The following is a 22,335-nucleotide window of genomic DNA, read 5'->3' as shown; positions in this document are numbered from 1 at the left end:
GCTGCTGAGAAGAGGAAGACTTGGCAGCAATGTCGACCTTGCCATACTGGAGATAAGGTAGCAAATGTCAACTCTGCTGTAAGGAGGTAAGGTAGTGAACTGAGAGATCAGTAACAATAAGGAGGTTTACAGAAGTCTTCAAAGTTTTCATCATCTAACAAAGTAAATTTCAAACATTAGGAACATTACTTTTTAAAAAAGTTAATCAAAGGGTCATCTAGATACTATAAAAGAATATTGATTTTAGTAATTTTCTGCAGCAGAATTTACACCGAAGCAATTTCCATGTTAAGTTCAACATCTACACTGATATCCAATTCAGTACACCTTAGAAAGCAGGAGATTTCAACAGAAAAGGTAATCACACAAGAGATACTGTCTATGCTAAACAGAATCTCTGCAAAAACACTCTATGTGAGAAAGCTGTGCAGGTGGCAAGCCTTAGCCTGTTCTTATCTTGGCTAAAGAGAGGCAGAACAGGCTGAGATTCACAGATGTAGCACTGCAGGAAGGAAATCTGAGTTTGAAATCTATCAAACTCAGATGTTACTGTACCTGTCTTGTACTTTCCATTCTTGAAAGGTGAATTAATGGATGAAGCTGGTATAACTGGAAATGGCCAGAGGAAATCCTTGTGCAGCTTTTTCAAAGCACATACAAAATCCTCCACACGGGCAGCTCTGGCTCGCTCCTTGCACAACCAGCCGATCAGCTCAAAGCCCAGCTGTGCAGCAAAGCAGCCAAGGTCTTTCAGCTTGATTTCCTCCAGCAGACGCCGAGCATGCCGCCAGAGCATCATGTCAATGTACATGTTCTCTGCACAGTCACTGTCTTTACTCCACCTACACACACAGCACAGAACAGCCAAGTGAACACTGATAAAGCTGAGTCACAAAGGTCACAACTGCATTGAGTGACCAGAGTAGTAAAAGGGGAGCTTTCTATATAACAGCAGAAGCAGTTTCCCTAATTCCTTGCTGTTTATATTCTCTAAAAGATCCCTCTGCTTCAACAGGTAGGTGAAATAAAGGATTTAAGTTACAACAGCAGCAGTTTTTATAGAGCATTAAACTATTAGCAATGCAGAAAAAGGTAAAGTAAGAGAGATAAAAGGCATTGCAAAGTTTAGAGAAATAGTCAAGTCAAAATACAAGCCTTCCTATCAAAACCTTTAAGACAGTACTCTCTATTAAAAATTACTAATTCAGATTTGAAACTAGGATGGTTTTAGAAACCAGGAAGGGGAAAAATACCAAGGCAAAGATAATAATGAATTTCAGTTCAATACTACTTCTGAATTGTACTACTATCAATATCAAGTCAGTATACAGCAGCTTTAAAGAGGTTCACCCCAAGGCATAAAATGTTCTATTTGTAGCTTGGAAACACAGTGCCAGATCAAGATGTGCACAGAAGCAGAGCAGCACACTGCTGCAAACTGTGAGATGTTCAAAATGTATTCTTCAGCAAAACAAGTCCTTTAAATATGAGGCACGTGGTCTTACTAGCTACTTAAATTACTACACATGTAATGTGTCCCACATCCAGTGGTTTCAGAGTCTTCTGATCAGCAGTATCTAGGTAAGCATGCCTGTGCATTCATACAAACCCACATACATGTATTATTTACATGTGTGAGAATATATTTTCCCAAGAATGTTATGAGACACACACAGTACAAAAGTTGTGAAATTATAAATGCAAAAGATGTAGAAGGAGATTATGGCAAACCTAGCATATAATTTATTTCTATAGCTTAAATTGGTAAGAAAGCTAGTCTTCTACCTAATAAAGTGGGGAAGGAGAGGACATTACCTTTTTCCAGATGGGCCAGAGGGCATACTCAGTGTTTTTGTCAGATTAAATTTGCTATGGAGATTCTCTGCTGATTGGGATAAACTAATGCTGCGATGCCTGAAGAATTCAAAACCACCACTTGAACTAGGTTCCTAAAAGCAAGAAAACCAAAACATACACTCAAAGGACCAAACATGATACACAACATGAAGATTAACCATACAAGGCTTGATGCACAGTATTTACTTTTCTCATCACAAACCTGAGTTGTTGGTGTAGCTGGGGGTGTTTCTGTTTCTCCAGAGCCAATGGCTTTAAGAAATCTGATCATATGACGACAGAGATCCCACTTTCCCTGCTCTAAGGCAGTATTAAATAGGAGAGTAGCATGTTGTCTGCTAACTGCTGGAACTTCCATATTCTGCAAGCAACAAAGCATAATTAAGTGATTTACTTTTACTACAGAGCATCAGAACTTCTACTAAGTCAAGCCACACTGCTTCACATTGGAGTACACCAAAAATTAAAACCAGAAAATTTAATGCTATAATTTTCCCATTTAAAATGGTAAACTAACTACTTACACTGCATGATCTTACCACCCTTCATAACTGGACATAGTATCAACAGAAAACTGTTAAATTAAAGATCTGTTGAACATGCACAACTTTGATATGACATTATTTTTAACATACTGCAATATTAGCAAATATCAGTACTCTTGCAATAGATCTGGTGCCATTACCTGTAGGATAATAAGGTAAGAGGCAGCTGTGTCCAAGTCCTGGGCCATTAAGCACTCTTCAAATAAGTCCTTTGGGTTTCCAACAGCAGCAAAAAGGTAATTCCACAGGGCATATTCTGTCTTCCTAGCACAATGAACAACTGTCTGCAGGAAGAGGGGGAATTCTGTAATGAACTTCGCCACAGTGGGAAGGAGAGGATCGGGAATAGGTTCCCGCGAGGTAGCTTCTTCTTCCAGCACTTCATGAAGCATCAGTTCTAGTACATGAGGAAAGTATGGTAATGTGGCACAGGAGTGGGCCAAAAGCAAGGCTTGTTCACCGAGGTTCCTAACCAAGAGCTGGCGTAAAATGTGATGGAGGTAGATCTGAGAGGTTCTCTCAACAATGGAGAAAGGAAAGAGAACCTCTAAGTGTTCTCTAGCACTGGTTTGAGTGTATAAACAGTCATAGAGCACAGTGTCATTAACAGCACCAAGAACCAAGGCATCTTCAAACAAAACAGCCAATGGGTATATGTTGATGTGGAAAGGCAGCATGATCCGTCTTGACAGAAAGGAATGCGGTTTTCGATGATCTCTGGGAAACAGGGGAAGCCAGACTTTCATACCTGCCCCACCACAGCTGAGCCACAGAGCCTCCAGTAAGTGGCGTTTCTGTTTGTTAATCCTGCAAGTAGTCCATACATTTTCAACAGATTGAGCTAGGACAACTGGAGCACAAAAAGGCAGCTATTTAAAATGAAAAATAAAAAATTTAAAAAAAAATCAGTATCCATTATTCATTTTTATCCTATTCACAAGAACTCTATTTTTCAGCTAAGAATTACTGTCTTCAAACATGTAATTCTTCTAACAAAGAAGAAACAAATCCGCTTCTCTCTTATCTGCATCCTAGCATGTGACAAAAGATGACTTAATAATTATATTAACTCAAGACATCTTTCTTTTTTTAACCTCCTTAATACTTAGTCAGGAAGCAGAGAGATAAGAATAAAGGTGAAAAATAAAAACCTGCTCTCTGCTTCTTCAGTTAGCCCCCACGTCCAACCTAGGACTGACAAATCTTTATCTGAATTTTGCAAATCTCTCTCTCCCAATGTGCTTGTTTCACAGAGAATTGGTTTTCATCAGCTCAGAAGAATTCAAAGGTCAGTGATTGATTTCTATTGTTGTTATTGCCAAGAACTTTGCAAATGTACTCTGAAAAAAATGATCATGTTCCATAAACATATGAAACAGTTCTGGACAGACTAGAGATTTTCTGTTATTGGTGCATACAAAATTTTGGGCAGCATCTTTACTCTTAAAGCTTGTCTATTTCATTTCAATATAACTAGCAAACACGAGCAAATGCTAATATACTTCCAGCCAACAATTCCATCTGTAAGCAGAGATACTGTTGTGCTTATAGTCTTATTTTCTTTATGTCTGGACCATTCTCTTGCACAGCTTCTTCCATCACTGACATCTTTGAAGCCACATACAACACTCCACATACATTTACTCACATGCTTTCTTTGATTAGGATTATTATCTTTATCTCGTATCTGGGGTCCAGATCGATCCCTTTGCAACATGATAAGCTGTCCTGCTAAGTTAAGCATAATACTTTCAGCTTCACAAGCCTAAGGATAGAAAAATATTACTCAAATTATTTAAGCTTTTTGAATTATAATTTTACTCATATCCACATTAAAAACCCAGAAAAAATGTAAATTAAATGTGCCACTTTACAGAGATAACTAACAACTGAATTCAATATAGAAGGACTCAGAAAAATCAATAACCAGTTCTTGTGCAGAGGAGTAAATACTGGAAGGTTTCTTATTCACCAAACTCATTCCATGTGTTTAACATGGACTTTTTCCAACCATGTGTCTTAAAATGGGCAATCCACCAGTATTCTAAGAAAAATAAAGCTCTGTGTTCTTATCAGTATCATCACAGTATGACTGCCAGTATTTGACTGCAAAGACTAACACTGATACACAACCCAACAGCTGAGCCAAAAAGAGTTCAGCCACACTTGCACAGAATCTTGAACTTTTATTTAGCTGCAGTTAGAGAAAAATTGTTATAGTAAGATGTGTCAAGAAAGCAAAGTATTCTGCTCAGTTAAGCCTCTGTTTGTGTTTACAATAAAAATCCAAGTTCTCTTTACATGTGCTTTCAGTGCCCTGACAAAATTCTGAAGTTAAGACAGGGACCTTCACATGTTATGTCATTGTTTGGCTGTTGCAGAATTGACATAGAATGCCTTATAGGATCATATGCCATCTTTCCATTTTTTCGATTTATTCTTTGAGTAATGGACATGTTGTTGCAAGAAAGGTAATTCCTAATGCCATGGATTGCTCTGGGTTTTTTTTAATACATGATACAGTACCTCATGATATTGTAGAGCAATACACCCTTGACAGAGTTAAATTTAATTTATTTACCAGGACTTAGTCTCAAACTTTGCAAGTTAAGAAAAGAAGGTATGAAATAAAATCTAAACTCGTACTTCTCTATCCACCCCCTCAGCCCCAGTTCCCACATAAAATGTCTATATAATGAACATCAGAAAAAAACACATTCTGGATTTTACCACATAGAAGAGTCACTGATTTGTGATGGATTTATCAGCCAGCTAACCTTTAAGGAGTAAGCTAACAAATTCAGGCACAAATTTTACCAGATTTCGAGATTTCTATTACCTGCTGAGGCATCTTCAAGGTGATGCCAGTCTCTGTTCTCACTGATGTCAATGTAACAGACACTACAAGAAAAGGATGAGGAATGTACCGAGACATGGACACTTCTTGAAGAATTTGGATACTGGCGGTAGGATTAAGACTGAAAGGAAAATGACTACATTTAGAAATTTTGCAACAGTACTTAACATGAAGTAACTACCCTGAAGTAAACCTAACGAAAATAAGCAACTTACCCTTCACAAACAATTTCCTCTATGGAACAAATGACATTCCTTTAATCAGGAATCAGTAGAAATGCCCACTTATCTACTCTATATAAAGTTACCAAACAAATCTAAACTGGGTTACTGATCTTGATACCTTGGGAAATACAGCTATGCATGGGTAAAAGACAATATCAGATACTTCAGAATATGACTCTGTTGACCCTTCAATGAGACAGTCTCCAGGTTTGGATTCTGTTGGGAGCTTTTTTTAAAAGCATTGAAAATATTTTTCTCTGAAGTTTATCAACAACTTGCCTTTTTCTACCACAAAAAGGTCCCTTCTTCATAAAAAGAAGATATCATAACTGTAAGAAAAATCACCTACATAGGCACTTAACCCCCCCCCCCCCACCCCCAGATCACCAAAGCCTCTGTATCTTTAACACCTTCTTAGATTCACTAATCTTAACTGTCTGAAAGCACCTGGCATATTTTATGTTGCTACTTCTTTTGCACTTCCTCAACACCACACCAAGACCAAATCTTTTCTCTCTTCATCTTTGCAAGCTGGCTGCCATCTTCCCTTTACTAACTACTGCTTCTAATGTTAGAAACATGTTTTTATTTTAAAATATTCAAATACATAGGTGTCTTTTAGTCCCTTTTTGTCCTATCTGTATTCAGTTCTCAAATTCCTATAATTTAGAACATGCTTGTTCAGACAGCTGGAAACGTGCACACATCAGCCACTATCTACCTCTACCTTGCATGTGCCTGTCAGCATGCATGCAAGTCAAAGCACTCATGAACTTGCGCGTAGAGATAACACCCCTCTGTATTTTAAAATCTGACTCCCCCAGCTATCAAACACGTTTGTATTATTGTAGGAATTTACTCAGACTGAGAGCAGGTCTACAGGTACCTTACTGCAAAAGCACTCAAATAGTGACACTCACCCCTCAGACCTTCTCTCAATGCTGTAAAGGCAAATGGAACAATCTGCTCTGAACAATATCACAATGTCCCGGAAGACACTCAGTAGTAACGTGTTTGCTTGCACTTTGGTGATGTGAGCAAACGCGTTGTCAAGGTTAGACGTTCGCAGGTAGATTCTCAGCTGCAAGGAAAAGGAGTCGTTTTAATACAGGTTCTGTTTACCAACAAGCTAATAGTAATTCCACTTCTGGTTATTTTCTTTATTGTGGAATGGCTGTCAAGAATTTCTACCAAGACACTCTACTGAGTTTTCGTTTCATCAAGTATTTTATCTATTGCATTTTATTATTATAGCTGAAGCAGTTAAAGCACAGTACAGCCAAATCTGAAGTACTGAAAAACAATCATAAGGAATTTTATTCACCAGTTTTAAAAAGTAAAGAGTGAATACATCTCCTCTGGCCATATAGTTTAAAAGCTTGCAAAACTATCCCAAAACACTCTATACGGGTGTCTCAGAACACACTTCATGCTAACATGCAAAAATGTCAAAAAGTTTTCAGAACAATGAGTAGATTCACTGTAGTCAGAAGAAAACAGGTTTTAATAACAACAACAGAAATTTTTGGCAAAGAATGACTTATATATTAATATATAAATTCTGAATATAACCAAAAGCCACCAAAGTTTATAATGTATAAACATGTATTCAACACCACAATAAATTTCATGCTTATAATACTACTGTCATACAGATTAGATATTCAAATCATTATATGTTTAGTTTGAAGAAAAGTATCTCACCTCTTCCTGGTGATCATTTAAATTATAACATGCAAGAACAATGAAGTCATTCCACCATGCTAAGCCACCTGTTACCATCATAGTTTGCTCCTGAAAAGAAAAAAGCAATTAGATGACATATGTATTTTTATATACTTATACACACAGACATGTACATTATATGGGTAATTTCTTAAAGCCATGCATGATCTCTAAGTTTAATGCATAGTGCCAAGACTATGTATAAGAAGTTTTTAATGTTTAAAATAACCAAAGTACTAAAGAGTAGTATGTGAAGGACAAACCTCATCCTACAAAATACAGTTCCACAGTTCTTCATGCTACTGGCATTCCTGGACTCTCTCAAGTGTGTTTCTAGCCAGAATTTACAAGCTTTACATCCAAAGCTACATCACATGAACTCTCAGATACAAAAAATGGAATCAAGTGTCTGACTGTACGCACTCAAAATTGGAATGCTCTGCTAATATTCAGACACAAATTAGTGTGTCAAAACCACAAGATCTGTGTTTCAGACACTTTATGAGAAACACATGTATACCAGCATCCCTAATCCCAAGTGTGTCTACAGGCCGTTTACTTGAAAATTATACTCTTTAATTTTCTCCAAGTGTTACATCCCAACAACTAAAATCTTCCCTGTGCACCAGAATAAAATTCCACAACCTCTCACCTGAGTAATGTTTCCAAACAGCTTCCATTTTTTGGTAAGCAAAGAATAATGTGCAAAACCAAACTTGCCAACAACAGCTACATTCTGTCCAAGCTTGTCAATAGCTGAAAACTGTAAAAAAGAAATAAAAGCTACCAGAACCTCAGAAGGGAACTTATTTAAACTATATATCCTATAAAAATGTGGTGCCACAAGGCAATAACATCAGACTCAAAACGTGTGAAATATCTTCATGTTTCATACTTTACTAACACAGTTTTCTTTCTGTAAAGTAAAATAACGATTTCATTTTCAGAGTTCAGCCTATCCTAATGGACAATTATAACCCTCCAATATTTTTAAATAACCATGAACATATTCTTAAAATAACTCACCCTTATAGGCCAGTTGCTCTCTAGATATGTACTATGAATCTAAAAAAAAAAGACAGAAAACCAAAACCACATGACTATACCAACTACCATTAAAGTACTGATTAATTCTAACATCCTGTAGGAATTTGGACAATGTCAGTGTTTTTTTTTCAAAACACTATCATAAAGGTATTTAATGTTGGAAATTTGTTTTTAAATACAATTACTGCCCATACACCAAAAGTTATTGATGCCTAAATGCTACCTTGTTTCAAATACACAAAATACTGAAACACATTAACAACATGCACTAACTAATACTATATTACAGATTAATAGCCACAATTTGCTCATCTCTCCTCCCAGCTACTTCCCTCTCTAAGAGAATCTTTCAAAGGAACTTAAAGGTTTTGATAAATACAGCCTTCAGACAGGACTTTCAGTATAGGGATGAAATTTCTAATCCTGTCACAAATATACACCAGCATATCCAAAAGCCTTCTTATGAGAAAACTTTACTGGAGTACGTCAGATCAAATCCCAATTCTATATCCTTCATGTCACATGGGATGATACACACCCAGCTTAGAACTCCATTCTCTAATCTGACACAAGGCAGGTAGGAACTGTTGAGACCCAGCCACTGTCCTTTTTCATGGATATGTTCCTCTGCACAGTAATTCTAATTGTTTCAGCTTTACTGTTACCACAGAACAAAGGTATCTCCTTCCTCCACCAGTTTTAGAAGACAGAAGAGCTACCTGGCCAGCTAAAGTGGAAATTCAAAAGTATCTAGAACCTGCCTGATATGCCTAGAGTCAAATACTTTTTAATACTACTGATTCATGTGCTATGTGAAAAACAAAATATTGGAGACCTTTCAGAAATCTCTATTTATAAAGTGTCACCAATTCAAGCATCAAAGAATACACATTAGAATTACAGATTAAAAGATATTTATCCTTTTATTTATATTACAGGGAAAATAGAAGTCCCATTACAACGCTGGAAACAATTTCTTCTTTGAAAGCCTGATATTGTAAAGCTTTAGTTACATGCTTAAATAAATGCCATTTTTTGTGCTTGAAAATACAACTGGAGTCTGAAGGCTATATTCATCAGCTGAATATGTCTTAAAGCATTTTGCATAAATAACAAAACAAACACCTAAATCACTTCTTGCATGTTGCACTTATTCTCTCTTTCAAAGCACAGGAAAGTAATTAACTACTCCTTCCTGAAGTTACAAGACCTTTAAGACTGTTGATTGGCTAGGAGGCAAACTCATAGCCACAAGGCTCATAGGACCAGTGTTGCTTTACCTTTTGTCAATGAGAAAAAGCTGTACCATGGCAAACCCCCACATAAAAAGGCAATGATCTCATACCAGAGGAAAAAGGAAGAGAGTAAGGAGATGAGCTGCATATTCTACTCCTACAAACTCTTGCACGCACAAAGTACATATGGGCAACCAGGATCAATTACCTGCACAACATGCCAATGCCGGTGTCCTAGTAAAGTGCTTAAACCCTGAGAATCTAAACTGCCATCTGAAAATGGGCCTCTTTCCCTGCTGTGGTTATGTTCAGAGTGTGCCAAAGCATTCCTGGGACTCTGAGTCTGTGCGGCATCTCCACAGTTCAAATACAAGCGATCTTCTCCTTGAAGGAGGACTTGCTCCTGGTTACTCTGTATTAAAACCAAACCAAACCAAAAGAAAAAAAGCAACTTTGAATTCCACATACAGAAGACAAAGGAAAACATATGATCAATATATTAAGAGATTCTAAGTAAACAATATGAAATATTGCATAGCAGTATTTTCACAGTACCATTTTAAAGGCTCTATGACAAAAAAGAAAGACAACTCTAATGGCAGAACAGCACTAAAATCTGAGAGAACAACTAAGAGGTCACCTAAAACTGGAAGTATGATCTAAAACAAGGATATATTTGTCAACAAAAAACATACCATACAAGGATTAACAGTGAGCGCACTCTTGATGAACGGAAACTGCAGAATACCAAACTGCTGAGCTTCATTATTTGTATTTCTTTCAGGTTTCATGTTTGAAGAAGAATTCCCGTCAATAACCCAAAGATGATACCCTTCTGATCCCCAGGTCTGAAGGTAAAAGGATAACAATAATAAAATATTATTATAGTGTTATAGCCCAACACTACATACATGTATATAAATGTAATACTACATGTTCTCATAAAACATGAACTACAGAAATTTATTTTAACTGATCGTATGATATACATGAGCCTAGAAAAAATCCACACATTTTATTGTTCTAAACTGTATCATTATAGGAATCAAACAGTAAAATTCACAAGGTACAGTAAGAATCTAGCTTGAATTACTTCCTGTCTTGTGTAAAAAAAATTATTAAATGAAGTGTAACTGAGCAAAGACACCCACATTAGTAATGAAGACTGTTTAGTTCACAGTTTAGGGCAACAAACAAAAAGTCCACAGAGCCAAGTATGAAACAATCCTGATTTCCAAAACTACACTGGCTGTTGCTTATCAGATTCAATTATATCTGAATTTCAATTTTTCAAATTTTTTAAGAGGAACATTTAAAAGGTACCATCACTGAATAGATGTACTTCCACTTGGGATGCATGCTTAGAGTTGCCAATCTTCATAGCAACTATGTCATGATGAATAAACCAAACTGTTTTAGAAGTACTGCACAAAATTCACCATTGTTTGTATGAGGCCTTGTAGAATGTGTTTGAAATTTGTTCTAATTTAAAATTTACTCTAATTTATTCTATTTCTTTATTGATTTTGCAGATTAGCAGGACTGGAATTAATGTTAACTAGTTTGTATTAAAAAAGAGCAGTTAAATTTCTCTGGAATTTATAATCTGAATAACTGTCAAAAGCCAGCTAGTAATTTTAGAGAAATAAGGGAGTTTACAATTAATGCTGATCTGTGTCTCACTGCACTGTGAAATATAGCACCAGATAAAAAAGCAAAATTAAGAAAAAAAACAAAAGTGCTCATTCTTACTATTAAAAGCAAAGGCAAGAAAAGGCATGTCATGCGTACTCCATGAAAAAAAAATCATCAGTTGTCCTTTTGTCCTTCAATTTCATAGGCATCTTACTAGAAAACTAATTAGGCAAAAGAAAGTTTGATTTTTTGAAAATCTGTTATACTAAAAAGAATTTAAAACATTAAGAGTCATCCTATTACACATTTTACATTCATATTTACCATGGAACGGATTTTTAGAGGGTCCTTTTTGGCACCATCAGATCGATACCTTAAAAACAGAACAGAACAAGTTTGACTTTGCAAATGACTTCATCAGAATAATAAAATAAATTCCTATCTTTGTGTTTTCATATGGTTCTATACTGAATCTCATCTCAAATGGTACAGCCTGTTTGATCCATGACACTACAAAAAAGGCAATACAACTGTCAGATGTCTAGCACAAACTATGTGAAATACAGGCACTGAGGGAGTTTTAACATTTTCTTGCTCAAGCTTGCTACTAGGGCAATTAGCTTTTACAGACAAAAAGACCATTACAAAATTAAAATAACACATTTTTCATTATATTTAAATGATCCCCTCCTAAATATTTGCCAAGATATCTTAATATCTAAGAAATCACAAAGGAAAAAGAGATTTTTAAAAAGCTAATTCAGTGATTAATTCTAAGTTTTCAATTATAAAAACAAAGACTTCTAATAAACTCTTTACAATGTCATTAAAAATACTCACGCAAAATCACCTCCTAAAGTACAGATAAGCTGAGCACCAAAAACACTCCATAACGACAAACCTCCACATTCCCAGGTCACCATCACAACACAGCTATCAGGTGACCACCTGATTAGTTTAACGGGTCCTGTTTTATTCCAAATATCTGTTTAAAAGTAGACAACAAAGTAAGTGAAAACAGTGGAAGTCCTTCAACTTGTTTACTGTAAAAGTATAAACAAAAATATATGGAAGTAAATATCTGATTTTTCATAAAAATATCTGACTGGTGCATTTATCAAACTGACCATCTCAAAATGAATAAGTAGCAAACAAAAAATGGTTTCTTTCCAATGCATGCATGGTTTCGTAAGAAACTAAGAATACAGTAAAACATGCCAGAAGTACACTGCTATAAGACAACCACAGAACAATATTTCTGATAAAATAATTTTTCAGATGATAGAGGGCCATAAAACAAATGTAAAACTTATTTACAGATTTGTTTTTTAACTGAAAACCAACAGACACATATTTTCAGTTGAGGATGCAATTTACCCACTTAGTATGTGCCTTACTCTCAAGCACAGAATACTATATGAAAAAATACACTGCAGTGCAGGAAGGATGCTGCATTACTCAGGATATTTTCTGTACCCTGTAAATCAGCTGCTTCAAATTAATTCACAGTTCTATTATACTCATTATCAGTTTGGCAATAACCTCTAATTTCCTGAGGTAATTGAAAATTAATTTCAAGATTAAGAATTAGTTAAAAAACCCCACAAAAACACAAACCATCCACCCAAACCCTCACATACAAAACACATCCAAAAGTTAATTAAAAAGTAAGCAGCTAAAAGTGCAAAGACACAAGAGTTAATTACTACAAACAGACAGGAGTAAATACTATTCACATAAGTGATTATGCAAACAAATAAACAGAGGCTAACTAGCCAATGATAAAAAACATAGTATGCCCTAAAAGCAGCTGGAAAATTCTAGCAATAAAAGCTCACCAGGATATTGTTTTGGTGTCAGTTCCAATTTATGAGAAAACTGCATGGCGCCAGTGGTGGTATCTATTGTATAAACCTGCACAGAGCCACTGGAAGACATTACACATGCTTTAGATCACAGACATTTGGATTTCTTATCAGTTTCAAGAGGCTAAGAAAAGATACTACTTCTCTCACCAATAAAAAATTTATCTAGAACAGAGACATTGAATCAAGTAATAGTCAAAGAACTTTATGAAACAAATATCTAAGATGCTTTCCAGAAGGCATCAGAGGACCCAAAACACCAGCCCAAGAATAACCAATGCAGTGAAACAACTTCATTCTCTTAAAATATACATGTACATACAATCCACATACATTTATGGCTTCCAACTGCCAGACAATCCACAAAAGAAGGCAGTATTTACTCAGTGCCAAAGTTTCATCAGGGATATAATAAGGCATACCGTGATCAGTAAATTAAAGTAACTATTCCTGTTTCAGAGGAAACACCAACATACTGTATTGTTTCTACAAACAAGAATACTAGTTCTTAAGAGGACAGATGAAAAATAAAACAGATTTTTTAAAATGTTCTAAAACAAAACCCAGGAAAATATCATCAAAGAAAATAAAAAGCTGCACTCTAAGGCCAGCTTAAGCAACATTACACAGGGGGGACTTGAAGGACCAGTATGCCAAATACTACAACTAGAAGCACTTCTGCAAATATTCACAGTTACTCCAACAGACAACATTTTTCTTGACCAAATCATGACTGTACAGAGCATTGTCTCAGTTGAGCAAAAAGTGCTGATTCTTGTCCAATACTATTATAACTACTTAAAACTGACTTTATAACTACTTAAAACTGACTTTAAAATCGTGCTTTGAGATCAGCTGGGATTGCAGCATTTTGCAATCCTTGCTACTGGTCCAGCCATTTTTTTTTTTTTTTTTTTTTTCCCCAGACCTGAACAGCAAACAAATTTCACTTGCAGTTCAAGCAAGCAACCATTTCTTTCCACCTCTCTCCTGCCTTCTTTACAGCACATTAGGCAATCTCCAGGCAGACTGACTCTTTTCATCTTTACAGTTCTTGCAACCCAACTTAGTAAGAAGCAACTACTAATTCAGCTTTATAATGAAACAATCTCCCCCTGCTCTGAATCAGCCTTAAAAAACTTACTTGGCACATCCAAACGCCATTAGCCTGTATTTGTTATTCACTGCCACACAAGTTCCATCAACTACATCTTGTGCCCAAACACCATGGAGCTGCTGTACAGAAAGGAATTCAGAAGATTTTTTGTTAAACAATGCTTTTATTATAAGTCAGCTTCTATCCATGTCCACTATATTACACATCTGTCAGTTGACCTTCATGATCTCAAAATTTCTATTAATGTCAAGATCAATTGACACGGCTCAAACAAATAAATCCAGTAAATGCAAAACTGGTTTTATTATTCTTAATATAAATTACAGAAAGATATCAGTATGTAAGAAAACTGTTTATAAGATCTCTTAATAACAAAATAAATCAATAACTGTAAGGCAAAAAAGTCCCTAATACTGCCTAGGGAAAAAAAATGTAGATGGTAGATGAAGAGAGAAAGAAAAACAGGAAAGTTTCCATCTGCAACAGCTGGGATCACAGGTGTTTTAAGTGGGTGAAGGAATCTCAATAGATGTATTCTTTTCAGTATTCTGTAATTAAAATACAGATATCCAACAATAAAATGTAATAGTTTTTAGGCTGAATTACAGGTAAGAAAATAACTAACTTGGAAAATATTCCTGTAAAAGAAATTCTGAAGTATGCTTGTCACTGTGAGAAAGAGACTGACTTGATAAGAACTAAGTCCTAGATACAGTACTTATAATACTTAGCCATAGGAGAAACCACTTCCTGTCATCCCACTTGTCACTTCTAACAGGAAATCAATCTGTTGGTCTGACATAATAAGACACAGTCTGTGATGACAATTTCAATGAATAAGTAAAAGTTAAATCTATTATCAATTATGGCCTCCCAGTGGTACCAACCCTATAAAAATCTAGCTCAAATTATGCCACAAAATACAATCTTGTTCATATGTCATCTCCTGAGCAGATGTTAAAATTTTAATTTCTTTGTAGCTGAACAGAATTTAAATTAGAAAGCCAACTGAAATGCAGAAAGCAAGGAAAACACATTTATTGTGCATGGTAGAAATGCTAAAGGAAACATACCTCAGCAGTGAATCTACTTGACATTGGTGTAATGAAACCGACTCTGCCATCATTGAAAACAACAGCAAAACCATCAAGCGTGGCACAGTATTCCATATCTCTGATGTAAATATCTTCAAATCCCAAAAGTGAACCTGCTGAGAATGTATGAGTAATTTAAAAATACGTGAACACAGAAATATTCAAGCCAACAGATACTTAAGATGTTTATTTATTACCTTAAAGAGAAAAGCTAATTTAAACAGACTATTTCATTCCCATTTACAAATGGCAAAATTTTACCATCTCTGCTTAAGAACAGAGAGGATATTTTATATTAGATGGTATATCACTAAGAGGTAACTATTGTAAGCAAGAGAATCCCTAAAACCTACCTCGAGAAGATTGCAGATCTACAGAAAACGGAACTGTACATAGGTTGATGGCCTTCCTCCCATTGGTCATACCATCCCAGTGAATGAGATGGAGAAATCCATCAGCAGTAGCCACAAGCAGATCTTCTAACATGGACTGCAAACTAACAAAAGATGTTTGTTAATCAAATCTGTTAATTTGTTAATCCCTAAAAAAACTTAATCTCAAATCAATTTCACAGGATATCAATGAATGTCATAAAAACTGTATTACTGCCTCTTATACCAGCAACTGCATTGTAAAGTTACACGTAAGTTACAAACATGTACCATGCTGACAAAATTAGGTATACACCTCAACTTCTCTCCAGCAACCACTGTTCATGAACAGGTCTGTATTTTTAAGAGTAATTGCTTGACTGGGATACTAACTGCTGAAGAACTTTTCAATACTTTTGACTAACTATAAGGCATTGCTGCCAACAGTCAATTATTCATCTATCCCAGAAAATTAACAATACTGCCTAGGCTGCAAATAATGCACAGTACATTTTAATCTGTGGTTGGAACAAACTGATGGAGAAATTAGACTCCTTCTAAATTCTTCCTTAAACATTTCGAAACTCCTGACAACTACTATTAATCTACTTGCATACAAAGCTTTTTCCAGTATATACTGCATGTCTTCTAACACCCATTTTGTCTTAGGAGCCTCTTCCCGAACTTCACTTTGTTACTTTTCCACCTCCTCCAATGCTATAAAGTTTCACCAACTTTTCACACATATTTATTTAGCATACTCAAAATTTATTTACAGGACAGGCTATCACCACAAAAAAGCAAGAGGTAAAGAAAAAGGATCAATGTGGACTCTCTGTAGGCATCTGGAGAAATGCTGAAATGCTGCATACAGTTTTGCTCTAACCAACCAACACCTCCATGAAATCTCTAATACACACCTGCAGTTGAAGGACAAACTCATTTATAGTAATACACAGTAATACTGAGCATACTACATACTTCTATATGCCGAAAATATCAGCATAGCCAAGCACAGGAATAATTCTTAAGCAGCAATTTACTTTTTCACCACCTCAGACTTACTAGTTGCCAATACTAATACTAGTCCTTACTATTAATAAGCCTAAAAACTAGATGCCTTTTCTTCCATCCAGTTTTCCCTTCACCTTTTAAAAAAGTATTGATACATACAGAAAAATTCGCAAGACCCAATTAATGAGCATACCTTGTGATAGAGGCTTGCAAGTCCAGCACTTTCTTCATTTCTAGATTTAATGAAGGAGCACACTGCTCTTCCTTATAATGTGGGGTTCCCTTCAGATGAGGGCTTCCTCTAAAATACAAGACAAATATTAGAATTAAAACAGGTTGTCCCTCAAAAGATGCAAGAGTTGCCAACTCACATTCCCATGGTCTTTTTTTCCCCCATATATGTATGTGTATACATATGTATGCACAGACATCCACACCAACCAGTCACGTGCCATCTGCCACAACCAGCACTAGGATATTATTTTGGTGCTAAAAGTTTAGTCTAGTATATAGGCAAAATAAGACAATGAACAGAGCATGAACATTACAATAACTGTGTGGCCTGCCTTAACACTCCTAAAATAACGGATATGTATCAGTGAAAAATCTGATTTAATAAATTGTTACTCAACTGTTTACAGTAATTAAATATGTTGAATTCTTAAGTATCTCCAATTCATTATTTTTCAAGATGCATTACAGATATTACATACTTCAAAATGTTTATGTTTCTTCCATTCCTTTTGCCAGATCAGTGTTTATAATATAAATTCAGCATGCATAATACAAGTAGACATCTATCACAGTATTTCATAGGAATATTTCTCCCTGAAGCAAATTAACTAGTTTTTAACCTAAGACCAACTATGAAGAGATGACTGAACACTGACTCCTTCCCTTTAAACAGACCATTACAAAATATTAACTTCTAGATGTAGAAAGCATCCTATTTTTATCTTCCTCATTTTAAATTTCACATTCCATTGATTATGTCAAAACATCATTCCATACTACTATACAGCATTAATAAAGTATTCCTTATTTATCTGGGTTATCAGATGTGCCATGTGCTTTCTAAACTTTTTTTAAAATGAAAACTGATCTACAGTCATAAGTATTGTAACATGTCATTCAGCTCATTTATCTAATGAGCATTATGCTAGTAAGCAAAGGAAACTATGAACACAACAGGCATTGCAGACAAGTCAGAATTTGTAGTTACTTCAATAGTCAGAAACCATAGATAAGTACACAAATTCATGTAATCTTTACCTGTATTTTAACTGACAGAACATTTATTTTAATTTACATCAGGGTAGCAAATATAACTGCCTAAGACACAGCAGAAACCAAAGCAGATGCAGATTTAGAGAAGTTTGACAGCACAAGGATACATCAATCTCTTTCCTGTCTTGTTTATCTAAGTAGGTATCAATCCCTTAATTCGTTACCATTTTATAGCAATGCCATATTCATATCTGTTATTCTTTAATGAGCACTATACCTTTCCTTATGTAGCAAGGACAAAGATATATGCCAGCTAAGGTAAGACCAAGGTAAACTTTGACAATCCGCATTTAGCAGATGGAAGTAGTATCATTTTTCCAAAACGAAACTATGGTTGCTGTGAAGAATTACATAGAAAAATGAGAAAAAATTATTTTAAGGTTAATCTACCACCAAAAGATCTACAACTTGTATAAATTTAAATCATTAGAAAGCTGCATTTTGAACAAAAAATATTTTTAAAAGGCATCTGTCTTAGGAAAGATCTAGCCCTTCATGTAAGCTGGCTTTCATAGACTGACAGGATCCCTGAAAAAAAACCAGTCATTTCTTTTTTTAATAATACTAGCATGGTGGGGTTGTTGTGGTATTTTTTAAAATGTACAAAACCCCAGGTGTTTGGAGATAGGCTTTTCAACCCATGTGGACACATAGTTCCAGAGAGTATACTCCCAAACTAGATGAAATTACTCGGGGGTATTAACAATCAGTGGTAAAATTGAATTGTGCAAGCAAGTGACTAAAACTGAGATGAAGGGGTTAAGTAATGCAGGTAGGTATAAGACACAACTTAACATGTCTGTTTTAACTGAACAAAGTACATAACCAAGTGTAAACTCAATGTTTCTGCACAGCACAAACCACAAAGCCAGAATGGTAACAACATGGTTTAAAAGATATCTTTTGCAGGAAGAAAAATTTCAAGTCTCCACATAGGCTGGCTTTTCTTCCCTTCAACACCTTTGATACCTTTGATAAAAAAACAGCTGGCAAGAATATTTGAATATTTTCAGTTTCACAAGCTAGTTTTAGTGAATCGGCCACCATCTGTGGCACCTTATCTTTTCCACTGGGGCACTATAATTCCTGTCCCAAAAAGGTTTCTTTTATCCACCTTGCAAGAGGCCAATCCACACAGAGTTGAGGTACATCACCTTGATTGAAAATCCAAAAATGCCACTATTTCAACTCGTTGCCTATGGTTTTGTCTAATTCATCAATTCAAAAAGAAACCCCTAGCATGGGTGCAAAGGAGGCGCTACCGAAAGTACACAGTGTTCGTATAATCCACATCTGCATGAGTCAGCCTTACTGGCTGAGCGCCTTTGACCTTTAAACGAAGAATGCACACAGATGACTGAAGCAGGAAAGAATGTTTGGTCTGGGTTGCCACATCAGCATCTGCTATGGCTGCAGCCAAACTTTAAGTAACTCACTTTTGCACAAGAATTGAGAGGAACACATTCAAGTGACTGACCAGCTGCATGTCAAATCAAATATATAATCATTGCTATTTGCATGGCATCTGTTAATGTAACTAAGCCTGTGAATAAATCTCTTAAAACTCAGAACTGAGGAAAATCTGCAACCCAAGAAAACCTGAAACATGGAAAGATTAGGGATGCTGTTTTTAAAAGCCCCATCACACTGAACTTAAAAGCATCCTAAATTCAAGAACGAGGCAGCACCATGCAAAAGCCGAGTCAGACAGACTCTTCAACTGGTAGGAAGAATTTCCTTTAAGTTTGTTATCTGAAATAGTGGGAAGTTCAGGGACGAAACAGGACACCAGCCACCTAATTTTTCTAGGTGCACAGTACTACATTTATGGCCTCCACTAATTGCACAGCAGTTAAGTCATACAACATGGAAGAATTTGTCACTGCTACCAAAAGCATCTAAGAAATACTTAAGAAGTTAATTATAGCAGAATCTGAAATAATGTACTTAAGGATTTCTTTATTATTGCAATTAAGCTATACAACACATATTATATTTAAGTCTGCTCTAAGTATTTAAAAACAATGTCCACTGTTTTCTACTTAGTAATGGATAATTCTAGTTGGGAGACAGAATTGGCATTAAATTCATACTTAAGTTTCCACTGTACTATTTGGGATAATCACTGTAATACAGTTGGCAGTTATTGTTGGATAATAGTTTAGAAAAATTCAGAAATGCTCTCAGAGTCAAAAAATACAGTACTTCAAAAAAATACTGTGACTTTTGGCAAACAATGTATTACTTAAAAAACCAACCAAACAAACAAGGCAGTAGCATCCATTCTCACTAGCTAAACCATGCAAGTAATGGGAAATAATGGAGACATTTCATTGAAAAAATAAGAAAGACTGCAGACAATTAAAAATTGTTTCTAGAACAATTGTTTGCTACAAACAAGGTAAAATATTTTATACTACTTTTGGGCTATGATCTTCTTAGCTATTCCTGAGAAAATGACTTCTTCAGTAGTACTTGAAGTAGGAGGGAAGGGACAAGAAGAAGATTAAAAATTATGATGCTTCAGCTATTAATGGCAATATTTATATGACAAAACCAGGGCAGTGTTTCTAAAACAATTTACATCACCAACAAGGCAAGAAGGAAAAAACCTGACAACAGCCATTATCGTTGCATTAGCACAATTACACAATGTTTACTAACCATTTTATAATGGTTCATGTGAACACTTCAGTTAATGTTCACACTGAAAAGCTGAGGACTTTATTTTTTTGTATCTGATTCAAAAAACCTGTATCATCACACGTGAGATTTGGTTTTCATGCATCTAGCATCTTTTCACTCCTAAACCTGCATCTCTCCAACACACACTACAGGCAGCCACCAGCTGAGGATTAAATACATCTGACTGGATGCAGAGATGTATTCATACAGATTGACAATAGCTGCACCAACAAAATTAAAGTGAGTTTATGGTAAAAACTATAAAGAATAAGTGCTTAGAAAAGTATCTCTTAGTACAGGGTTTTCTACACAAGTAGGTAGTAGCACATTTCTGCAGTTTGAGAAAAGAAACAGCTAGCTAGCATATTAATCAACTATCCGTATAAAAAAGCTAAATGGTTAACTATATTATTATTTCAGTTGCAAAGATTTCTTGACAACTGAATCACTGGGTTGGAAGAGACCTTCAGTATCGAGTCCAACCCATGCCCTGACACCTCAACTAAACAATGGCACTGAGTGCCACAGCCAGTCTTTTTTTCAACACATCCAGGGATGGTGACTCCACCACCTCCCTGGGTAGACCATTTCAGTACTTTACCACTCTTTCTGGATATCAGGAAGAAGTAAAAAAACTTCTTCCTGATATCCAGCCTGTGTTCTCCTTAAAGAGGTTCACCATCAAGAGTTTGCAAGTGCCATAATGGTTAATAAAAGTTCTTCAGCTAATCTAGTTTTAAAAATACATTTTCCAAACAACATTAAAATCCTACAGGGAAAACCACAATAGTAAAGTTCAGCAGAAGCTTAATGCTGAGCAAAAATTACTTAGTAAGTTAATTAAATGTACACTTCATTGATTACCCTTGCAGAGTTTGAATTTCAAAACCTTTTGTACATACTAATCTCCAGTCACTGAATCACGAAGAAAATGTCCACTGATGAGGTAATTTATGGCACCTATAAACCATTAGGCTACAGAAAGGGAGATAACTTTTAAAAATGCCAGAAAGACTAAGACATGAATAGAATAACCAGGTATATAAGCAACAATACAGCTTTGAAAACCATCATGTGAACTAGTTTTTTCACAAATTCATACTGGTTAGATAACAACTAATTTTCAAAGCAGTTTCAGAGACTTAATAATTTACACCAGTGAGGTCTCATTCTAAATTTACACAACCTTTTTATCACTCCCCAAATGCAGGCTCCTCTTGAGGATACGAAGAAACCTGACTCAAAAGACTCTCCAATTACCATATTTAATTAATGAAAGTTTTTAGATTTTGTCTTTTTTGAAAGGCAAAAACATCCTCAGCACTAAGTCACACATGCTTGTCAAGCAAAAAAACTTCAGTTACTCTCCTTGGCAAACCTCTAAAAAGAAACAACAAACAGACCAGTACAGAGAAGCCCCTATCCTGATAGTGCTAGTCACCTCTTTACTGTCAAACATAACAATAGCTATACAAAATCATTTGGAAATTCCTCAAAAAGTTACCACTGTACCTAGCCACAGCTTGCAAAGCTGCAAATTTGCTTCTATGCACTGTCACTTTCCTTCAGCAATCACAGGCAGAGATAAATTTTATTTTAACATGCTACAATCTTACCTGGCATACATTATTTTTCATCTTTTGTCTTGCAGTTACTTGAGGAATTGGGTGGTGAAACCAGACTGAACTAATTGAAGCGGGACTTTGTACTTGTGCTCACTGTAGGAAAATATCCCAAAATGTGGGCTAATGGCCAATACTGATTCTCTTCCAAATCT

The 22,335-nt window shown here is 35.6% G+C and overlaps 1 protein-coding gene across 9 annotated transcripts in view; it reads right to left on the bottom strand.

Annotated features, from left to right (window-relative positions):
• The window catches only part of RIC1 (RIC1 homolog, RAB6A GEF complex partner 1), a 46,067-nt gene that overhangs the window by 5,204 nt on the left and 18,528 nt on the right, over nucleotides 1-22,335 (bottom strand). For 3 of the 9 annotated variants that reach the window (XM_041396960.1, XM_041396963.1, XM_041396969.1), the window contains exons 4-22: nucleotides 16,780-16,887; nucleotides 15,555-15,697; nucleotides 15,181-15,317; nucleotides 14,135-14,226; nucleotides 12,964-13,052; nucleotides 11,966-12,110; nucleotides 11,450-11,498; nucleotides 10,186-10,338; nucleotides 9,699-9,902; nucleotides 8,235-8,273; nucleotides 7,861-7,971; nucleotides 7,188-7,277; nucleotides 6,404-6,564; nucleotides 5,242-5,380; nucleotides 4,051-4,167; nucleotides 2,543-3,271; nucleotides 2,060-2,218; nucleotides 1,816-1,949; nucleotides 556-842 (exon numbers count right to left, since the gene is read on the bottom strand). In XM_041396960.1, coding sequence (XP_041252894.1) covers nucleotides 556-842; nucleotides 1,816-1,949; nucleotides 2,060-2,218; nucleotides 2,543-3,271; nucleotides 4,051-4,167; nucleotides 5,242-5,380; nucleotides 6,404-6,564; nucleotides 7,188-7,277; nucleotides 7,861-7,971; nucleotides 8,235-8,273; nucleotides 9,699-9,902; nucleotides 10,186-10,338; nucleotides 11,450-11,498; nucleotides 11,966-12,110; nucleotides 12,964-13,052; nucleotides 14,135-14,226; nucleotides 15,181-15,317; nucleotides 15,555-15,697; nucleotides 16,780-16,887 — 3,086 coding nt within the window. Of the gene's footprint in view, nucleotides 1-555; nucleotides 843-1,815; nucleotides 1,950-2,059; nucleotides 2,219-2,542; nucleotides 3,272-4,050; nucleotides 4,168-5,241; nucleotides 5,381-6,403; nucleotides 6,565-7,187; nucleotides 7,278-7,860; nucleotides 7,972-8,234; nucleotides 8,274-9,698; nucleotides 9,903-10,185; nucleotides 10,339-11,449; nucleotides 11,499-11,965; nucleotides 12,111-12,963; nucleotides 13,053-14,134; nucleotides 14,227-15,180; nucleotides 15,318-15,554; nucleotides 15,698-16,779; nucleotides 16,888-22,174; nucleotides 22,249-22,335 lie in introns of those variants that run through there. The other 6 variants (XM_041396965.1, XM_041396966.1, XM_041396968.1 and 3 more) reach the window with 5 other exon arrangements.

The sequence above is a fragment of the Onychostruthus taczanowskii genome, unplaced genomic scaffold, assembly GCF_017590055.1.
Source record: "Onychostruthus taczanowskii isolate IOZ18803 unplaced genomic scaffold, ASM1759005v1 scaffold133, whole genome shotgun sequence".
Classification (NCBI taxonomy): domain Eukaryota; kingdom Metazoa; phylum Chordata; class Aves; order Passeriformes; family Passeridae; genus Onychostruthus; species Onychostruthus taczanowskii.
The sequence above is the reverse complement of the archived record's forward strand: the minus strand, read 5'-3'. Positions and strand labels throughout refer to the sequence as shown.